The following is a 16,710-nucleotide window of genomic DNA, read 5'->3' as shown; positions in this document are numbered from 1 at the left end:
CCAATAAGATACAACCTGTTTAGACCATTGGAGACAGAAGAACAAAAGCTAGATGAGACTTCAAAACAAGATGGTACTAAATCAGCATTACCTATTAAGATGTCATTTTCTCCAAAATAGCTGTTCCTATCATCCAATCTTCTCTGTCTCATTTCTGTTGAGCTCTTTTTCTGTCAGTAGCTGTCAGTTTGTCTTCTTCATTTTGTTCTCTGCTCCATTCGTTGTGGCCTCCCCGCCACTATTTCTGGGTTCTTTGTATTTTTCTTTTTTTAGAATATCCTGCAATACTTTCTGTAGAGTTGAATTGGTGGTTGCAAATTCCTCCAGTTCCTCTTTATCCTGGAAGCACCTCGTTTTTCCATCAATTTCCAGGGACAGTTGTGCAGGATATCTCAATCTTGGCTGGAGATTATTATCTTTCAAAGCTTGAATTATTTCCCCCCATGCTCTTCGTGATTTGATGGTTTGTGAAGAGAAATCTGCTGTGATTCTGATGGGTGTTCCCTTGTAAGTGATCTGTTTCTTGTCTCTTACAGCTTTTAATATTCTGTTCTTGTATTGAATTTCTGGAATTTTTATTATTACATGCCTGGGTGTTTCTCTGTTAGGGTTGTAGTAGCTGGGGTCCTGTATGCCTCATACATCTGAGTATCTTTACCTTTTGCTAAATTAGGAAAATTCTCCTGGATTATTTCTGTGAGTAGCTTTTGTAGTTCACTTGTTTGTGTCCCTACTTCTTCTTTTATGTTCTTAATCCTTAAGCTATGGCTCCTCTTATCATCTTCTTGTCTTTGTATTATTGCTGTTTGTTTCTTTGTTATTTTTAAGAAGTTTTTCATTTCATTCTCCCATATTTCAAGTCTGCCCTCCAGTTCAGATAGTCTGTCCTTAGTTTCTTTCAAGCTGTTATGCCAGTCTTGGATAGACTTCTTAATTTCTTGATAGTCCCTTTGAACCTGCTTCACATACTCAATGCTTTCTCTGTTTTCTCCATCAAGCAATTCTCCCCTCTTTTTCTGTTCTTCCATTCCACCATCTGTTTTTTCCTGGGTGGTGCTTAGCATTTCTCTAACTATTCTGCATACTTCTAGCTTCAGGTCATTGATAACTTCATTCCTGAATTGGTCTATGAGGCTCTCTATATGGTGCTTAATGTATATTGGTGCGGTGTCCACTATTGCCTGTTTCTCAGGATTGGGGGCCGAGGAGCCTTTTTTGTTGCTTCCCTTCCCCATATTTTCTGTTCCTTATAAAATGCAAGCTTACATAGGAGGCTCGGCTTCCCTGCCTGTCAGCCACAGCCTGATCAAATTGCGCTGGCTAGTTGTTCCCGCCCACCGCTGCGCACCAGGGAGTTGCGGAGGAGACAGCCTACGCAGGAGTCAGTCGCTCCTCCGGGCCACCGTCCAGCTCTGGGATCTGGGTTAGGCCAGCCTAGGGAGTCCGCCAGCAGCGTCACTCAGGCCAGGCACTTTTCACCAATCCCGTCCGAGAGGGGAATGTGTGGCTGGAGTTGCCACCGCGCCCTGCTCTTACAGGACTGCCCGAGCCCAGAAAAACCTCCGCTGGAGTCAAACTGTGGTAGGGGGTCAGTTTCTCTCTCACCTCGCCACCAGTCAGTTTTCGTGTACGCCTCCTTGTCCGTCCTGTTTTCGACTCCATTCGCAGACGCCCGTTCCCAGAGCTCGGCGCGTCTCTCCTTGCCGAGCCGCTGTGGAGGCAGCCAGCCGCCGGGCGGCGGGAAATCCAAACCGCGGCTTCCAATGGTGCGGGGTCGAGCCTCTACACCGAGTCTTTTCTGTTCCTATTTTAGCGCCGGGACTGTATCCTAAGTTGGTTTCTCTCAGCCCAGTTCGTTCCTGAGTCAGCAGAGCATATCTCTACTGATTCGTGTCTCCTTAGTCCGCATCATTCCTGGCCTCTGAGCCGAGCCTTTCAGAGAGCCTTCGGTAGTTGCTGTTGTCTGTCCGCCATGTTCTCCCGCGTCCCAAATGATACAAATATTGAAGAGTCTAAGTTGAGAAATGCAGTACTGTGGTAGAATCTCTGAAAATGGTTGGTACGTCTTTCAAAGGAGGAGGAAAAAGAGAAGATATTTTCTGTACTTGGAAGGTTGCTGAAATTGGGAGAGAAGAGACTAAGCACAATGAAATGTGATGAATTAAGTGAAGATCTCCACGCTGTGTCCATTCCATCTAATGACAGAATTTGTGTTGCTGGTGAGGACTAAACATCAATAGCCTGTGCCATAAAGAAAGATAAACTTGAGTCACTTAAGGAAAATGGATGTATCTTGAGACCACAGTGTTAAGTGAAATAAGATATACAAGCTTGGATATCACATGCTTTCTTATGGGAGAAATCGCCAAACCATAAAAGCAAAGCAGAATAAAACATCGTGAGAAGTAGGGTTGTAGATCTTGGAGCAGAGGGGCATCAAGAGATTGGGGAAGGAGGAGGGGACAGGGGGAAGGGGTTGCAAAAGGAGTTAAGATGTGTCATGTACACGTGGCAACTCTAATATGAGTAAGGTATAGATTGTATAGTGCAGAATGTGTACTAGTACAAAGCATAGGTGTAAATAGAGATGCAGTATGTATTCTTAATGGTGGGGTTCTTCCCTGCTCTTTTTCTTGAAGGATACAGCGAGATATTTTCCCCCCAGGCAGATGAGAAAAGGATTCTTCTCTAGAGAAAGGGAGCAATTTCAGAGAAGCGATGTTTTCCAATAATGACCCACAGGGACTCTTACCCTAAGTCTGGTACTTGATTTTCCTTTAGTAAAAGCCATTAGTGACAAGCCTTGCCTATACATACTAGTCAGATTTTGGGAGTATCTTTTAAAAATCAGTTGTTTCCAAGGAGCAGCAGCCAGACATTTGAAGAAAATCTTCAACATGAAACAAAACCCTGTCTACGGCCATACCACCTTAAAAGTACCTGATCTCATCTGAAATGAAATTCTTGAACATGAACACATGAGGTGTTGTGTGTGTAAAGGGGGTCCATTTAATAGAACTAGAGATAATTGGAAAAGCAGAAAAAAATTGTTTAAAAACTTTAGTGTCTTCAAAAATACAAGATATGCATGTTTGGAAAAGAAAAGAATGATAGTGTAGAAGAGAGCTTTTAAAAAATTATTAAAGCTCTTAGATGAGAACTAAAGATACCTGAAATAAAAATCACAGATGATTTGTAAAATCAAGGGAGTTCGCTGAAATGCTGGGACATAGGACAGAAAAGATTAAGATTTTAAAAAATTACATCTTCCAAAAATTCTGATACTTGATTGATAGTTTCAGACAAAAAAATAGAAGAGGGAAGAAATTATCAAAGAACTATGTAAAAAAAAATTGCTATACTGAAGGATGTCAGTCAGTAGGTTCTTCTAGAGATTGGCATGATGGATAAAAACATACATTGGGGCACATCACTGTTAAATTTTAGACACTGTGGGCAATTCTTCTGAAGATAGCAAGAGGCATTATAGTAGCCATTGTTGATCACCTTGTATTTTGTTTTTACATTATATACTATGTCTATTCTTGTTTTAACTGACTCCATTTTGCTTTGTCACATTTGCTTTTATTCTCTTCAAACAAAATAATAACTGTAGGAGTAATAAAACCTAAAATGTGTAATTGTTATAAAAAAGAAAGGAAAAGAAAGTACTCTAAAGGATATAAAACCACATGCATGTTTAAGTGTGTAAAACAGATAACCATATTACTAAATTTTTGTTAGATCATTGAACAGAACTGTTTGCAGTCTCACTGTTTAAATGTCCACTTTGTAAGCTTTAATTCTGTAACTTGAACAGTCACTTCTAAGATGACAATATGTAATCTGTCAACTAAAGATTTTTTTTTACTAATGATTTCTTACTGTTTTTTTGAAATTCTGTATTGTACCCTTTTTTCTGTTTTGCTTTTTTTCTCTTTAAATAAAATCCTTTATTGAAAAAATAAATTTTAGACATCAAGAATGGCAGTGTGCAGGTCACAGAATTGTGAATTAGAATGGCATGTCAATAACAATGCAGGAAGCTTGAAAACATCAGAGAAACACCTTCAGGGTTTTGAGTGAAAATATATTATTGCCCAGGGTAGGTAATGTAGCCAGAAGAAAGTACAGAATGAAGTTTTCGGAATTGTAGTAGTCTCAGCCAGTTTCTGTGTTATGGACCTTGTCTCAGGCAACACCACCTGGCATAAATCAGGCATTAACTCAGGCATAAATCAAGAAAAAAATGAGTTCTAGTTAAAAGCCAGCACAGAGAAAGAAGAAATTCCTCAGGTGATCTCTCTACACTGAGCTTAGAAAACAAGCGTTCCCAAACTGAAGGAAGACAAAAAATACTCTTGGAAAAAAACCAAAGCTGGTTATCTGATATATTTTGGTTCTTAAGGAAAAATAGTATTTTTGCGTTTTTGTTTTTGAGACAGGATTTCACTGTGCAGTTCAGACTGGCCTTGAACTCACTTTGTAGCCCATGCTGGTCTCAAACACACAGCGATCCTCCTGCTTCAGCTTCTCAGGTGCTGAGATTACAGGCATGCACCACCGCACTTGGCAGGAAAAATAGTACTGAGATGGTTTCTATAGCTGAGTTGAAGTGTTTGAGAATGATTTGGAAAGAGACATAGAAAACCAAGGAAAATATTCAAGAAAAGTGTATCAGATCTGTCATCATGGTGCATCTTTTATTTGGCCCAACAGAGAATACTGTTTGCAGGTCAAAATATAAACACTGAGCAGGGGTTTGTGGCACACGCCTATAAATCTAGTACTCTAGGAGACTGAGACAGTAGTATCAAAAGGTCCATCGCAGCCTAGACAACTAAGCTAGACCTTTCAAAAAATTTTAAAAGAAATGGAGTTGTAGTTCATTGGGAGAGCCCTGAGTGTAAGCCACATTTTTATGAGAGGAAAAGGAGAAGAAAATAGGCTTAACTGAAAAAATTGATGTCTAAGATTGATAGGGCAAAAAAATTAGCATAACAGTAGAAATAACAGGTAAGTTCCAGACAAAATGAATGTAAAGGTTGAAGTTGCTTGCTTTTCAGAGGTGAGAAAAGGAGTAGGACCTGAGGGCTAGTGTCAGGTTACTTAACTTTGTGTGCAGGTATTTCAGAACAGTAGGGTCAGAGCGTTTGTTCAAACCAGTGAGGGGTCTACCCCACCCAGGTGTTCTTTGGTGGCAGTAAGGGAACTTTTCCTTCTCCCCACTCTTTTGCTTTCCTTTTCATAGAGTTGCTCTCCATTATGTGGGCCCTGAGGCTTACTCTCGCATGCTGTTTGCTCCATGGTTCAGTGATATCAATTTAGTTATCTCTAGATAACAGTGATAAAATGGATCTTGTTACATTTTCTTTTCTTTTTTTTTTTTTGTGCTGGGAATCGAATTCAGGACCTTGTGTTTGCCACTGAGCTATACCCCTGGCCCTCTTTTTCTTTTAAATTTCCTTTTTTAATCAAGAGAAATGATTGTTAAATTTTACAAAATAATTTATGCTAAATTTATGTTAAATTTTACAAAATAATTCATGTTTCTCTTTTCTCCCAGGTCCATGTGAAAAAATTCATGATGAAAATTTACGAAAACAGTAAGTTATATTACTTTTGTTTTCACTGTTTTTCATGGAATTTAATAAAGTCAGATTGCTTTTGCTTGTTATTATTTCCCTTTGAAACTATGCCATAATTAAAAATAAGCCACTTCTTGGAAAAATAGTTCACTTACTCAGAAATATGTTGCTATCTAGATGACAAAGTGACTTTTTTTTTTTTCCATGACTGAAATGTGTCTCATAACCAACCAGGTGATGTGGAAAATTATTTTCTCTAGGGATACTGCCTGATTGACCTTCAGAGGAATTCTTTCACATGGGTTGTACAATAGTAGGAGAAGCATTTGGGGTCTGATTCTGGAGATGCGGGAATTGAATATATCTGTGGTTTGGGGTTATGTCTCTTCTGGGTTTCCTTTTTTTTTTTTTTTTTTTTTTTTTGTCTTTTTCCTTTTTATCGGTACCAGGGATCGAACTCACGACTGTCTGCTTGTAAGGCAGGCGCTTATGCCGCTGAGCTAAACCCCCAGCCCCCTGGGTTTCCATTTTTTATAGGTTACTGGGTTAGAAAAGAGGCTGTGATAATGAGTGCATTAATGGCTCTTCATCTTTCTCCTCTTTAGCTTTTTTTTAAAAATTAGTATGTTTGTACTACACACTAATTACATTGATCTTGGGAAATCAGTGCATGATACATGGTTGGCATCTTAGTCATTTTTACTTCCCTTCCCCTCCCCCCCTCTTTTATCTTAATTCTTCCCCAGATGTCTCTACTGTCTGCCTCCTTTTTTCTCTTCTTTTCTTTTTTTCTATTTATTTATTTATTTTTATTTTTAAGAGAATAAAGCCAACCAAAACAAAACAGTGACAGCGATACAGGACTTCAAAACAAGGTAATGGGAAATCAGCAATGGTTGCCATCATGCCTCTTGTTATCTTCAAAATAGCTGTCCATGCCATCAGACCTAATAAAATCAAGCCAAATAAAACAGAGGAAAACCAATCAAAACAGTGAAAGTGATACAGAATTTCAAAAAGGTAATAGGACATCAACAGTGGCTACCACAATATACCCCGTTATCTTCAAAATAGCTGCCCATGCCATCAGGCATAATAAAGTCAAGCCAAACAAAACAGAATAAGACAAAACAAAACAATGAAAGTGATACAGGACTTTAAAACAAAATAATAGGGAATACACAATGGCTGCTACCTTTCCATTTTATTTTATTTTATTTATTTATTTTTTTTTCTTTTTCATTTTTATCGGTGCCGGGGATCGAACTCACAACTGCCTGCTTGCAAGGCAGGTGCTTATGCCGCTGAGCTAAATCCCCAGCCCCTATGTTTCCTCCTTTTTACTTTTACAATATCTATTGTACACTTTGGACCCCACTAACTCCTTCAGTTTTTCATATTATGGAGACAGTATTATGTTCACTTATGTGAGTCTGAACTGTTTCACCCAGAGCACGATCACAAGTTGAGTCCATTTACTTACAAGAGCCTTATGATTATCCTCCTCCATAGCTGAGTAGCTTCCCATCGTATAAAATGTCCGTATCTTACCATTTGCGGTTGATGGGCAAGCTACCCCTGCTTTTTTTTGGGTTCCCTGTTGCATGGAACATTATTTTCTGTCCTTTGATTTTCAATCTATGAATTTCCTTTTGAGTCACTGTGTTTTCTTATTTACCGAGTATTGATGGATCTTGTTTCTTTCTTTCTTTTTTTTTTTTTTAATTGGTACCAGGGATCAAACTCACGACCGCCTGCTTGCAAGCCAGGTGCTTCTGCCGCTAAGCTAAATCCCCAGCCCCCTGGATCTTGTTTCTTAACCCACTCTGTCTGTGCTTTTTATTGGTGAATTGAGGCCATCTATATTAATGGTTATAGCCAATGTGCACTGGTTTATCTCTGCCATGCTTTCTTCCTGCCATTGGCTCCCTACTTTTACCTCCCATTTGGTTGTCTGTCCCACTCAGTGATCTCACACTGGTGCTGTTCCTGGGACTGTGGTCGGCTTGGCTTGGCTTGACTTGGCTTTGCTTGTCTGTCTGTCTGTCTCTAGAATATCTTTCATTTGGGCTTGGTGGTCATGTATTCCTTCAGTTGTTCTGTGTTTTGGAAGTATTTTATTTCTTCATCAATTTTTTTTTTCCTGGTGCCAGGGATTGAACTCATGACCTCGCATTTGCCAAGCAGGCTCTTACACTGCTGAGCTAAACCCCCAGCTCAGCTCTCCATCAATTTTGAAAGATAGATTTGCAGTGTACCTCAATATGGGTTGAAATTTTCTTTTAGGTCTTGAAATACTGAAGTATTTCAAGCTCTTCTTGATGGTTTGTGTTGAAAAGTCTGTCATGATTCTAATGAGTTTTCCTTTATAGGTGATTCTTTTCTCTAATGGCCTTTAATATTCTATTCTTATGCTGAATTTTTAGGATCTTGATTATTGTATGTCTGGGTGTACATTTATTTTGGTCATGGCTAGTTGGAGTTCTGTGTGCCTCGTTTATCTATATGTCGGGTCCTTTTCCCATGCTTGAGAAGTTCTCTGCTATTACTTCTGTAAATAGTCTCTTTGTGTCATGTGTGTTGACTCCTTTTTTTTTGGTACCAGGGATTGAGGATTGAACGATTGCAGGCTAAAAGGTAGGTGCTTATGTTGCTGAGCTAAATCCCTAGCCTTTTTTTCCTTTTTTTTTGACTCCTGCTTTTTTGCTGACACTTAGCATTCTTAAATTACTTTTCTTTGCATTGTCTTATAGCCACTGAATTGTTATTTTCCAGGTCCTTGTTACTTTGAAGAGACCTTTCCTTTCGAGATTGCTGGCTGCCATCCTGTCTTCAAGGTCTGAAAGTCTGTCTTTAGTTTCTTTCAAGCAGTTTTCCCAGCTTTCAGTGGAGTTTCCTGGCTATCTCTCTGAGTCTGTTTAATGCATTTCAATTCTTCCCTGTGTTGTTCATTCAAGGTTTCACTCATTCTCCTATGTCTTTTTCAAAAAAATCTATTTCTTCTTTAGATATGTTTAGCAACTCTTTTATTATGTTTGTCAATTCTTTTGCCTGAGGTTGTTTCTGATTTCTTTTACAGCCTCGTGAAATAGTTTTACTTCAGTTGCCATCATTCCAGAAATTTCAGATGTGCAACTTCTGCTTTCTGCCAGGTTCATGTCTCTTGGACTTGTTCTGTTTGGGCTGGAGGCCAGAGATCACATTTTACTTCTTTATCTTGACATTTTCCTGGGTTCCTCCAGATGGGCAGGTTGCGAGGTCATAGGTGCTTCCCATGTTGGCTATCTGGGATGGGTCAGGCTCCTGGGTTTCTCCTAATCTGGGTTCCCTATGAGGCAGTGGGATACAGGCTGGGCTCCAGACACTTGCAGCTTCTTCAAGGCATGGCTGGCTGGTTCTCCTGGCTTACACTGGCACTGGCTACCTGCAGGAGAGTCCTGGTGGCAGCAGGAATACACAACAGGGCTGGGCTGGCTACCTGCCAGAGAGTTCCAATGGCAGCTGGAGCCTGCCTCTCTATTTCTTATTATCTCTTTTTATTTTCCTTTTCCTTTTCTTTCTTTTTTAGTCAGTCTTCTCTGTAGCCCACACTGGCCTCAGACTCAATGGAGATCTTCCCTCAGCCTCCAGAGCTCTGGCATTACAGGAGCACATCACCATGCCTGGCTCAATTTGCTTTTTAAATTATTTATATTTGGCTGATGTGGTGGTTTAGACCTATAATACTAGCACTCAGGAGACTGAGGCAAGAGGAGCCCTGCAAGTTTAAGGCCAGCCTGGATTGCATGCCAAGACCTTGTCTCCAGAAAAGAATTTTTTTTTAAGTATTTTTGGGTTTCTCATTAGAGGAAACTGTGATATTCAACCTTCTTTGTTCTGATTTATTTCAGTTAGCATTAAGGTCTCAAAATGTATCCATTTTTCTACAAATGAGTTAAAGTTTATCCTTTATGGCTGATAGCATCTCATTGTGTATTACATGTTTTCTTTATCTGTTGATGGACCTATGGGCTGCCCCTAGAATTTTGCTATTAAGAATTATACTGCTAAAATAGGAGTATGCAGATGGTACTGTAATATGTCTTTAATTATTTTGGGAATATACCCAGAAAAATATAGCTGAGTATTTTGTTTTTAGTTTTTTGGGAAATTGCTACACTGGTTTTTATAGTAGTTGTACAGTTTACATTCCCACTGGTATTGCAGAAGGGTTTCTTTTTCCTCTCAGCCTCCCCAGTATTTGGTCTTTGTTGTAGTTGATTTTTTTTTTTTTTTTTTTTTTTTTGAGAAAGATTCTTACTCTGTAGTTCAGGCCTAGGTTGAGTTACTACGTACCCCAGGCTGTCCTCAAGCTCTAAGTGATCCTCTTGCTTCAGCCTCCCAAGTGCTGGAATTACAAGTGTGTGCCACCACTCCCTAGTTGTTGTTGTTGTTAAGTTCTTGGTAATAGGTTGTTTTTCTGGAGTAAGATAGAATCTCAGTATTTTTTTGATTTACATTTCTCTAATGACCTAAGTTCCTAAAAAATTTTTGTACTTACTATTTGTACTATTTCCCTTGAGAAGTATCTATTCAATTTCTCTTTTTGTTTTGTATGTTCTATTTTAGGGAGATCTAATGTTTTTGAGTTCTTTATATTATTGTAAATACTAGTCCTCTGAGTACTAGCTGGCAAAGAGTTTTTTAATGCTATACGTTAACTATTTACTCTGTTGGTTCTTATGTTTGTTGATTCTTGGTATTTTTGTGTAATTGGGGTTTTGTTTAGAAGGTACGTGCCTATACCTATGTGTTAAAAAGTTTTGCCTGTTTTATCTTCCAGCACATTTGGTGTTTCTGTTTTGATACCAGTCTTTTTAGTATAGGCTAAGAGATAAGGGTTTAGACTCATTTTTCTGCATCAGGATAGCTAGTTTTCCCAGCACCATGTGTTGAAGAGGCTGTCTTTTTTTCCAACATAAGCTTTTGGTCCCTTTGTCAGAGATTAGATGGCTGAAGGAGTCTAGAGTTGTTTCTGCATTCTCAGTTCTACTTCATGCATCTTTATGTCTGTTTTGTGCCAATATTTTGCTGCTTTTATCAGTGTCTCTTTGTAAAATGACCTGAGACCCTGAATTGTGAGTTCTCCTGCATTTTTGATAGAATAGCTGTTTTGAACATATTGCTGTCCAGGAGCAGGGGATGTCCTGTCCTGTCCTTTCTTTTTTTTTTATAGAATCTTGCTGTGGAGTTCAGACTGGCCTTGAATACACTGGAGGGTTACTCCAGTGTAACCCTCACTGGGCTTGAACTCACAGCTGTCTGCCTCCCTCAGCCTTGTAAGTGCTGGCATTACAGGCTACGCCACCACGCTCAGCTGTGTTTCTATTTTCTAATGTCCCCACTTCAATCTCTCTATAATTTATTATAGAGAACTTCCACTTTCTTGGTTAGTTTAATTCCTAGGTGTTTAATTTTCTTTTCTTTCTTTCTTTTTTTTAAGCTAGTGTGAGTGAAATTTTCCTGATTTCTTTCTTGGTGGGTTCCATGTTGACATACAGGAGTAAGCTTACCTCCCCAACCCTCCTTAGTCATTTGATTCAAGGGACTGGCATTGAAATTGGAGTTGATGTAAAGTAAGTATGTGATAGAGGTCCAGTCCCTGGAATGCTAACAAAGTTTCCATAATGATACTGGTAGCTATCATATGTTTTTTTGTTTTGTTTTTACTTTTATTAGTATATGCTTTAGGACATAATGACTACATTCACTGTAGGGAGTTGGGACATGAACATCCTTATCCCTGTTCCTCCTTATCCCCCTTTAGTTTTCTAGCATTAGCATCATTCACTTATAAGACTGTATAAAGTTAATTATCATATATACATACTGAAAACTAGACTACTAGGTCAGAGGACATGTAAGTCCACTGTACAGTGGTACCTTGCTTTATGAACTTAAATTTTTTTTTTAATGATTTGGGGGAAGCTGCCTGTGTTTGTGTCCCTGTTGAGATTGCCAGTATCGTCTTGTTACAAATAGAAGCAAATTTTGCTGAATGCTTTTGTTTGCTAACTGAATTGTTTGCAAATCGAAGCATTCCTGAATCAAGGCACAGTCTCAGATTCCACCACCTGCTTTTTTCCTATCATCTGTTTTTATTTTTTTTTTATTTTTTATTTTTTTCATCTGTTTTTATTTTTAAATTTTTTTACCATCTGTTTTTATTTCATACTTTATCTGTATTGAATTTTTTCATATGAGAGAAATCATGTGATATTTAAGTTTTCATATAACCTTATGATTTTGGGAGCAGGGTACCAGGGATCAAACTCACGACCTCCCACTTCCCTGGCAGTCGCTTGTGTAGCGGAGCTAAACCCTGGCCCAACATTATGATCTTAAGGTGCATCAGTTTTCCTACAAATGACAAGTTCATCCTTTATGGCACAGTAGAACTCTTGTAGATAAATACCGCATTTTCTTTATCCACTCATGTATTGATGGATACTGGGCTATTTTCAAGATTTAGCTATTATTTTTTTAACTTTCTTTTTTTTTTTAAAGACAAGGTCTCGCTATGGAGTTCAGGCTGGCCTTGAGCTCACTTCGTAGCCCAGGCTAGTCTCAAACTCACAACGATCCTCCTGCCGCAGCCTCCTGAGTGCTGGGATTACAGGTGTGAGCCACCACACCCGGCAAAATTTAGCTATTATGAAATACACTGCTGTAAACACGAGTGTGCATAGATCATTGTGGTATGTCTTGAACTTCATTGGGAAGATACTTTGAAGGATATCTAGAATAGTTGGGCCAAGTGGAGTTTTTATTTTTAGCTTCTTGAGAAATCTCCATACTAATTTCCATAGTGGTTGTATCAGTTTACCTTCCCATGAACAAAGGCAAATGGTTCCTTTCTCCCCACAGCCTCACCAGCATCTGTTAATGGTTGATTTCATGATGGCAGGCTTCCTTTCTGGAGTGAGATGGAATCTCAGTGCTTTAATTTGTATTTCTAAAATGGTCAGTGGTGTTGATGTATTTATTGGCTCTTTGTCTTTTTTTGTCTGAGAAAGTATTTCATTTCAGATGCCCATTTTTTAATTGACTCTTTAAATTTGGAGTGTCTTTTTTTTTTTTTTTTTTTTTTTTTTTTGTCTTTTTCCTTTTTATCGGTACTGGGGATCGAACTCACGACTGCCTGCTTGCAAGGCAGGCGCTTATGCCGCTGCGCTAAATCCCCAGCCCTTGGAGTGTCTTTTTTTGAGTGTTTTATATATACTGTTTAGTCCTTTGTCTGAGGAGTAGCTGGCAACATTTTTTCCTGTGCTGTAAGTTGTCTCTTCACTCCATTTATGGTTTCATTTGCTCTTCAACCTGATATGGTACCATTTGTTGATTCTTGGTATGAATATGGCATAAGTACATATTAATATAGTAAGCGTTTTGCATCATGTTTTGCTTTTGCAAGAAAGGTCTGAAATGTAGTGTCTGCAAAGCACAGCCTGACCTCAAGCTCATGATCCTTTTATGATTACGGCTGTGTGCTGAGCATGAAGGCACATTTGCTTGTTTCTTTCTTGCTCTTGCACACATTCTCTATCTCTTTGTGGTACTGTGGATTGAACCAAGGGCTCTCCCCCTGAGCTACATTCTTACCCCTTCTTTTTTATTTTGACTAGTATCTGAATTGTCCATGCTGGTCTCAAACTTGGGACCCTCTTGCTTCAGCCTTCCAGGTTGCTGGGACTACAGGAATGATCACTATGCCTGGCTATATTTGCTTTTCAGTGGTCCCAGTTTTACACATGACACATCCTGGGTCAGGTAACATACAGATCCAATATGATGATAGAGCTGGTATTCAGAGCCTTGTGTAAACCAAGGTTGTTCCTAATTAAACTCAACCTAGTATCTTGCTTTTCCTTCTCCAGAATGAAGAACAACCAGAAATTCACTTCCTGTGTACCTACTTCACTCTTTAGCCTAAATGCAGTAATGTTTGAGACTACTTAAGACAGAGTGTGCATGAGTTGTCACGGGTAAACACTTGTTTGTTTTCATTTTATCAGATACGAAAAGAGTTCCCGTTTCATGAAAGTTGGCTATGAGAGAGATTTTTTGCGATACTTACAGAGCTTACTTGCAGAAGTAGAACGTAGAATCAGACGAGGCCATGCTCGCTTGGCATTATCTCAAAACCAGCAGTCCTCAGGGGTGAGTATACAGTGAGATTTACAGTCTTTGTAAGGGTTTTTTTCTCTCTGGAAATCAGGAGTGTCCTGATATTTTTGCAGCTTGTCTTTTCTCATTACTTGGTACTTTTAAAATGATATAAAGAGGGCTGGGGATTTAGCACAGTAGCATAAGCGCCTGCCTGGCGAGCTCGAGGTCGTGAGTTCAAACCCCGGGGGGGAAAAAAAGAATAAAATGATATAGAGGCATTCTTTTTCTTTTTCTTTTCTTTAGTAAATACTGATTTTGACTTCAAAATTGTAAGGTTTTTCTCTTACCAGTTACTGAAAATACTTGAATTACTGTATTTGAGATTCAGTGTTAAGTTAGAAATAGTAAGGCCGGGTATGATGGTGTATGTCTGTAATCACAGCACTCAGGAGGTTGAGACCGGAGGATCGCCATGAGTTCGAGATGAGCCCCCGTGAGTTCAAGACAGATCGAGCTACATAGACCCTGTTTTAAAAACAAACCAGAATGCACAAATATTTTGTACAATATGTGAGAGTTTGATATTTGTTGGTGACACATTTTACTGTCTTCAACAGGCAGCTGGCCCAACAGGCAAAAATGAGGAAAAAATTCAGGTTCTAACAGATAAAATTGATGTGCTCCTGCAGCAGGTAAGACTTGTGGCATTGTTGTTAGAAAATACTAAGGTAGACACACTTAACTGGGATAAGGATAATAAAGAATATACTTGATCTTATTTGTCATTTAGGGAAGTAAAATGCCTTTTAACATCCATTTGTATGGCCCAAACTTTAAAAAATATTATTTTGGACCAACTAGAACTGTCTGACACTGCTGGTAGTGATATGAACAGTGAAGACACTTTGGAAAAGTTTATTTCTTAAAAAGTTAAAACTGTACCATAAGCCATTATTCTCTAAGTATTTATGCAAGAGAAGTGAAAACATGTATCTATGGGCACAGTGTTCTTAGGATATTTGTTCATAATGAGCCCAAGAAATGCCTGAAACTAGTGGCAGTTCAAATACCCATTGGTAGGTAAATGGATAATTAACTTTTGATGGAATCCTATAATGATAATAGGGAAGCCCTAACTATGTGCAGTAGTATGAATAAATCTTAAAATAATTTAGGCTGGGGCTGGGGATTTAGCTCAGCGGCATAAACGCCTGCCTTGCAAGCAGGCAGTTGTGTCTGTTCGATCCCTGGTACCGATAAAAAGGAAAAAGACAAAAAAAAAAAAAAAAGAATTTAGGCTGAGTAAAATAACTCAGACCCAAAAAGAGTTCTGAACTCTGCTCTTTTGTTTACTACTAAAAGTAACTAACTTTTACAACTAAAAGAAGAGAGAGAATTGCTTTTTGTTTAGAGACAGATTCAGAGTAGTTCAGTCTGGCCGTGAACTCACAGTGTAGCCCACACCTGAAATTCAAGTCGAGCCTCTTTTCTCAGCCTCCCCGGTGCTGAGATTACAGGCATGCGATCCAATGCCTGGCTTGTGTTGCACCATTTATATAAAATTTAGAAACCAGAAACTAATGTTTATAAAAAAGAAACAAACATCGACTAGGAGTTTAACTCTGGTGTAAACACCTGCCTGGCAAGCACGAGGTTATGAGTTCGATCCCTGGTCCCAAAAAAAAAACCCCAAGGAAAACAAACAAACTAATGTATGGTGATAGGCAGACCACATTGTGTCTTCACATATGTGTAAGTATAGGCTGGAGAAGGTACTAAAATTAGTATGAAGAAATCTCTTGGAGTGATAGATGTGTTTATTGTCTAGATGGAAGTAACAATTTCATGTGTGTATGCATGTGCATAGTTACTGAGTTGTGTGCCTTAAAAGTTTTTGTTTTGACCGGGGATATAGCTCAGCAGCATAAGCACTTGCCTGGCCAGCATGAGGTCATGAGTTCGATCCCTAGTACCACCAAAAAAAAGAAAAAAAGAAAAAAAAGTTTTTGTTTTGTTGCATGTCATTAAAACTTAAAATTGATAAGGATTATTAAACCAAGAGAGGCTTCAGGAAACAAACCCAACCAAAAAGACCAAACACTACTGTTAACAAAACATGGAGAAGAAAGAAAATATTTGGTTTGGAGTTTTAACTTTTTTCTATTGTTCTTAGATTGAAGAATTAGGATCTGAAGGAAAGGTAGAAGAAGCCCAAGGAATGATGAAATTAGTTGAACAACTAAAAGAAGAGAGAGAATTACTTAGATCTACAACCTCAGTAAGTAACAACTTCTTTTAAATTACTCTTTCTTCTTTATGCTTTACTTGCTATCCCTATCTGAGAACTTTAGAAACATTTTTCAAATGTCCCAAATTAAAGGATCATCAGACATTTCCTTTTTCCCTCCATCCCTCCTCCTCTTCCATAGTACAAAGGATTGAACCTAGAGCACACCTTCTAGAGATGAGTGCCCAAACTGCAACCTAATACTTGTGTATTGCAAAGCGTCAACACTGCAATTAAGCCTGAATAGTGAGGTTTTAGTTTAGGGAAAAACAGGTATTACCAGTGCTGAACTGCTACGGTGACTTGGCCTGTGTGCCCACAGAGGGGGCTCTGCATGCCTGTGGGGGCCCGTGAGTTGTAGGTTCACCACCACTGGCACAGAGTCTTTACCCTGCTGCATCCCCAGGCATTTTTATTTTTTGTTTTGAAACAGGGTTTCACTAGGTTGCTTGGCCTTAGCTAGAAAGGTTCCACCTTCCTCAGCCTAAGCACCATGTAATGTTTTAGGTTTGTAAGTCACAAGGTCCCTGGCAGTTAGCAAACCTTGCCTTGTGTCATGAAAGCAGCCTTAGGTAACCTGAAGGTATAAGAGAAAACCTCAAACTCAGATTATCCTACTGTGTACTCAGCGCAGATCATTTCTTTGTCTTCCTCACCCCTCCCCAACCCAGGGCCTCACACATGCCAGGC

General features: G+C 39.0%; 1 protein-coding gene across 10 annotated transcripts in view; it reads left to right on the top strand.

Annotated features, from left to right (window-relative positions):
* The window catches only part of Luc7l3 (LUC7 like 3 pre-mRNA splicing factor), a 45,249-nt gene that overhangs the window by 18,519 nt on the left and 10,020 nt on the right, over nt 1–16,710 (top strand). For all 10 annotated transcript variants that reach the window (XR_010048270.1, XR_010048272.1, XM_063251319.1 and 7 more), the window contains exons 3-6: nt 5,567–5,606; nt 13,640–13,784; nt 14,351–14,425; nt 15,907–16,011. Coding sequence is in view for 8 of the 10 variants with exons in the window: in XM_063251319.1 (XP_063107389.1) it covers nt 5,567–5,606; nt 13,640–13,784; nt 14,351–14,425; nt 15,907–16,011 (365 nt within the window). In the remaining 2 variants the exon portion in view is untranslated. The remainder of the gene's footprint in view (nt 1–5,566; nt 5,607–13,639; nt 13,785–14,350; nt 14,426–15,906; nt 16,012–16,710) is intronic.

This window comes from Cavia porcellus, unplaced genomic scaffold (assembly GCF_034190915.1).
Source record: "Cavia porcellus strain 051 isolate PalLab524CR breed Dunkin Hartley unplaced genomic scaffold, mCavPor4.1 scaffold_6, whole genome shotgun sequence".
In the NCBI taxonomy this organism is placed as follows: domain Eukaryota; kingdom Metazoa; phylum Chordata; class Mammalia; order Rodentia; family Caviidae; genus Cavia; species Cavia porcellus.
The sequence above is the reverse complement of the archived record's forward strand: the minus strand, read 5'-3'. Positions and strand labels throughout refer to the sequence as shown.